Source organism: Glandiceps talaboti, chromosome 19, assembly GCF_964340395.1.
Source record: "Glandiceps talaboti chromosome 19, keGlaTala1.1, whole genome shotgun sequence".
Taxonomy (NCBI): domain Eukaryota; kingdom Metazoa; phylum Hemichordata; class Enteropneusta; family Spengelidae; genus Glandiceps; species Glandiceps talaboti.
Genome location: NC_135567.1, coordinates 20395524 through 20401315, shown reverse-complemented (window position 1 = coordinate 20401315; position 5792 = coordinate 20395524). Strand labels below are relative to the sequence as shown.

The following is a 5792-nucleotide window of genomic DNA, read 5'->3' as shown; positions in this document are numbered from 1 at the left end:
GGGGTACGTCTGTACATTCTCTGTCAGCTAGACCAGTGTCTGCACGTTCTCTGTCTGCTAGACCAGTGTCTGCACGTTTCCTGTCTACTAGACCAGTGTCTGCACGTTCCCTGTCTGCTAGACCAGTGTCTGCGCGTTCTCTGTCTGCTCCATGAGTGTGTGCACGTTCTCTGTTGACTGGACTGCTGTGTGTACATTCTACGTCCACTGGACCATTCTCTGTTTTCTGTTCAACTGTTGAGTCATGTGGTATGTTTGGGTCCGTTGCACTACTTTGATCACTAACTGACATACAGCCATCAGCTATATCTGTAGTTGGACTCATTGTTTGACCATTTAGGACAGCTGTTGTTAGAGTTCCTGTTACACTACTAAGTTCTGTATTTTGTCTCCAAATTTCACCACTAGGTGGAGCTAGACTTCCACTACAATTCAATGCACTGCTTTTAACATCCAGTGCAACTTCCTTTCTCCGACAAGAATTTTTAAATAGTTGGTTTTTTGGTGTTGAAATGCTATCTCTTGTCGAGTTCATCTTAACGCTGATGGCTCCAATCTGACAAAGGAAGTTAAGAATCGCTGTTTTGTCTGGAAGAAAAAAAAAACAATGCTATAATAAGTATGTATACATGTACTATCACAGTTTCGTTGATCAACCATATTTGGAAGTGCTCATTTGCATTCTATTTACATATTTTGTATTATCTGGTTGATCAACCATATTTGGAAGTGCTCATTTGCATTCTATTTACATATTTTGTATTGTCTGGTTGATCAACCATATTTGGAAGTCCTCATTTACATTCTCTTTACATATTTTGTATTACGTTGGACGCATTTCAACCAATGACAGGGTGCTAAATTATTTGTTACAAATGGCACAAACTCCACATTTTCATACTATTGTGAATAGAAAGACCATTCAAAACATATGAGTGCAAAAGTAAATTCAATCCTGACGTTTCAAATCAATATTCTTTCTCAGAGGATATCAAAGCAAGATATATATAGTAGGTCACCACCTGACTGTATATCTCTAAATGTTATGGAATTTGAACGACACATCACAAGTTCTTATAAATGGTAAAATATGCGAGGAAAGATCTAAAAGTCATGTGCACCAAAAAGAACCCTATAGAACACGCCTGAAAGATAGAATAAGCGTAGTTAGATATCAGGGAATGATGTACATAATCTATTAATTCCATGTGGTTCCATTCAAAACTTACCTGTATTGGTGATGTCATCATCTGTCATATGATGTACCAATGTCGTACTGGATTTCTCAAACCACTGAGTTAATTTGGTTACTTTATTTGCATGCCTTGCTTCCTCCCAGATGTGGTGACAGTCTGCAATATCATATATTTTTATTAGAATTACTGCAACATAGAATTCTCAAAAAATATTGACATGTAATAACCATATGTAAATTGAATGTCATCTGAACGCAGGGAGACTCCCCTTACACTTCTCAGTGCAGGGAGACTCCCCTTACACATCTCAGTTACCTGTAGATCTCAGATTCAGGTCTTAGATTTTTTTATACTGCGAGTACAAATTTTCATGAGTAACATGTGTAAAAGACACTGGCATACTACTGCTACTTTTTCCGGGAATCTGTTGTAAAATGCATACATCATGATCCGTGGATAAAATTTCCAGGGTTGTTTATTTCGTAGAGTCAGACCACCAAAATATGCACAATGTTTGGATGGTGTGAGTTTATTATTAGACGTCGAAGTTCTCCTGGAATGCATTTTCCACTCTGTTCAGATATACTTTTAGACATATATTTATCGATCATATCCGACTTGAAAGATTACAAAAATACATATATCCCTACCTTGTGGTGATAGGCAGTCTGTCGTGTTATTGTCCCGTGGATGTGATCGTGAGCTCCTGTGATTGTGAAGTTCTGTTGCCGACGATGGTTCACATACACTTTGTTCTATCGACGGCGATTCTTTAGGAATTTCTCCAAAAATTAACTTGATACTTTTATGAAGTGAAATATCGATATCGTCTGCTGCATCCATCTTGACACGTATCCTTCTGAATGCCTGTAGTCCGTGGATTACGAAAATATTAAATTATCACTCGAAACCCGGAAATTGATTCAAGACAGAGGTCACTGCAGGTCAATTTACAATGAATTCTGGGGAAATTGAGGGCGCTAATCACTAAGAAACAAGTGGCTTACAAGACCGAGTGAACGACAACTGCAATTTTGTGCAAAACGCGTGTTATAAATATTTATTTTACAATGGCGAACACCCCTACCGTGGTACTCAACACAGGAGCATGCATGCCAATTTTTGGTCTCGGTACGTACAGACTTGTTGGGACAACTAAAATTTATGAAACCATCGATAGAGCTCTCAAGTTGGGATATCGTTCAATCGACACTGCAGAATCGTACAAGAACGAGGAGGACATTGGGACGGCTTTGAAAGAACTTTTACCAAAATACCAAATAGACAGAAAAGATGTCTTTATTACAAGTAAATTGTCACCAAAAAATCAAGGTCAAGGGTTGGCGTATGAAGCATGTCTAAAATCCATTGCACGTTTACAATTAGAATATCTGGACCTTTACCTCATCCACTGGCCAGGAAAGACCAAACTAAAACCAGACGACACGAGGAACAGACAATATAGAATGGAAAGTTGGCTAGATATGGAGAAACTTGTTCATAAAGGTTTGGTAAAGAATATTGGAGTGTCGAACTACACAGTAAAACATTTAGATGACACCGTGACATATACCAGTATATCACCTGCAGTTCTACAGGTGGAATTCCATCCACATTTAGTTCAGAGAGATTTGTTGGAGTGGTGTCAAAGTCACCAAGTTCATTTACAAGCCTACAGATCTATTGGCATCGAACAGGTATATTAACACTTTGCATTTGTTTATTAATTTATTTATTGCATCCCTTTTGCATCAGGGGCTCACTAACATGTTAGGAACAGCACTAGCTGCAATAATTGTAGCGTCTTGTTGCGGTTTTGTTGTTTTTTTCGTCTGTTTTGGTGACTCTTTAAGTTTTAGTGTAACCCGCGTTAAACACTTAAACTTAAAAAGTCACCAAAACAGACGAAAAAACCCTCAAAACTGCAACAAGATGCTACAATTATTGCAGCTAGGAACAGCACTAACAGAAAATTAAAATACATATGATATACTACTAAAAAAAAATAGAGAAGATAGGACTAGTATAATCACATAGAGAAACAAATAAAACAAAACAAATCAAAGGGAGGCAAGAATAGTGAGGAAAAAAATATAAAAAAATATCGTATTTGTCACTCGTTATGATGGTTTGAAATTTGTATGTAATATTTCAAATTTGTTCAATCTTAATTGGTGGTGGTGGTGGGTGGGGGTGGGGGTGGGGGTTTAACTATAGATACAGGTCATACACTATTTCAAGTAAGGACCTAGAGTTACCCATTAAGATCAACAGAGTTTGCTACCTGTCAGTTGCCATTAATTTCTCACACAGCGGTTGATCGGTAATTTAACCACAGTTCTCAGTGTTCTCTACATTTTAATTTACAGCTGCAATCTGACCCAACACTACAGGAAATAGCAAAGAGACATGGAGTTACTGGATGTCAAGTGTTACTGAAATGGGCTGTACAACAAAGTATTGGAGTTATACCAAAGGCATCAAGTCAAGAACATTTAGAAGAAAATATTAATATATGGAATTTGACCTTGACCGAGGATGATATGACAAAACTTGAACAGTTACATCAAGGAACTCATTATTGTTGGGATCCTGTTAAAGTTGCATGATTTTATAATTTATGCAATATTCAAAATGGACCAGCAATGTAATTGACACATATTTGTTAGCAAGTTAGGGAGTCACAGTTCGGCTGAGAATAGGATTAGACCCCACAGCTATGTAGTAAGAAAAGTAACCTACATTTCCGTGTGATTTGCATCCCCAGGGGAGTTCATCGCATTAATTTTTCGTTGATATCAACACATGTTGTATACATCTATCAACACAATAATTTATGTAAATAATGACAGAACTTCATGACACATGAGTACAATTGTGGCATATCAGGATATTTGCATGAGTGCTTACAGTGTTCTCTGTGCCCGTATTTTTACGAGCGTAGCGATTGCAAGCAGGAGTGAAAATACCACTGCATATGTTTATTAAAAAACAATTTCCCATAACTTGACGCCATGTGACCACATGCTTTCATGTAGAGCAAACGATAATGTCCTCATTTGCATGCAGGTTGTAATGTTATCAGTATTGCACGGCAGTGAAAATACCACTAGTATGTGCATGCACCGATGCAAGTAATCTCTGGTTCATATGTAATATTTGTTGATATTGACTTTCTGTCATGTATGCAATCTCTAGTTTATGGTTACTTTGCTGTACGAAATAAAATATTCTGATTTTAGCCATATATGAGAAACTTCTCTGCCTGGCTATATGTATATGTGCCACCCTTTGGGGTGTGTTTTCTAACCCTTTGGTCTAAAATGGGGGGGGGGGGGTTGAGCTGAAGATCCTAAAATGGGGTCCACTCTGAATTATTTTGTGTGGTCAAAAATGGGTCCTAGAGGGACACCAGGACACATTACTGTTGGGATCTATGGTATTAAACACTGTTATAAAAATATTGAAATACTTTCATGTCCCTTTCATAATATTTCGTAGCTGATACAGGTTTCTTTGCTATTTCCTGGAGTGTTGGGTCAGTCTGTAGTTGTAAGTGAAAATGTAGAGAAAACTGAGGTGGCTACCAGCTGTTATGGTAACCTCACGAGGTGGCCACCAGCTGTAAATTATGGTAACCTCACGAGGTGGCTACCAGCTGTTATGGTAACCTCACGAGGTGGCCATCAGCTGTAAATTATGGTAACCTCACAAGGTGACTACCAGCTGTAAATTATGGTAACCTCACAACAAGAATTGGGTGTCAGTGGATACAGGACTACCATTGTTTTCAAGCCCTGACTCTACATCCCGCATCAGACATTAGATTAGAATAAATATACTTTATTGTCCATAAAAACATGGAAATACGTCTTGGCACTAGGCAAACATGAAATGTAATACAAGACAAGACACACTTTCAGACAAAAAAAAAAAAAAAAAAAAAAAATAGCAATGTAAAACTGATGGTATACATAAAAATAAATAAAAGTGCTTGCTTGTGCTACAGAAAAATGACTGAGAACAAAAGCATTGAAATTTGCATTTACTCTGCAAAGTCCAAGTTTTACAGCAGATGGAATAAAGGACTTCTTAAATACGTTCTTTCGAACTCTGGGCATCATTAGGCGTCGACCTGATGGTAAATATTGAAAGTAATCATGTAGTGGGTACAAAGAGTCTCTTATAATGGTTGATCTTTTTCTTTGACATTTTCCACGTTCAAAACAAACTAACTATATCTTTTTCATACTCTTACACTTTCCATATATAGAAAAGTAGTTCTGTACACTTAAAATTAATTGCTTAGGGAGTGAATGTTGCATAAGCTTAGGGAGTGAATGTTGCATAAACTTAGGGAGTGAATGTTGCATAAGCTTAGGGAGTCAATGTTACATAAGCTTAGGGAGTCAATGTTCCATAAACTTAGGGAGTGAATTTTGCATAAAGTTAGGGAGTCAATGTTGCATAAACTTAGGGAGTGAATGTTGCATAAACTTAGGGAGTGAATGTTCCATAAACTTAGGGAGTGAATTTTGCATAAACTTAGGGAGTCAATGTTGCATAAGCTTAGGGAGTCAATGTTGCATAAGCTTC

General features: G+C 37.5%; 1 protein-coding gene across 1 annotated transcript; it reads left to right on the top strand.

Moving 5' to 3' along the window:
- Nucleotides 1-2219: 2219 nt before the first annotated feature.
- On the top strand, nucleotides 2220-3956 carry LOC144449935 (glyoxal reductase-like). The gene is made up of 2 exons (XM_078140486.1): nucleotides 2220-2893; nucleotides 3566-3956. The coding sequence occupies exons 1-2, from the start codon at nucleotides 2267-2269 to the stop codon at nucleotides 3803-3805; spliced, it is 867 nt and encodes a 288-aa protein (XP_077996612.1). The 5' UTR covers nucleotides 2220-2266; the 3' UTR covers nucleotides 3806-3956.
- The last annotated feature ends 1836 nt before the right edge of the window (nucleotides 3957-5792 follow it).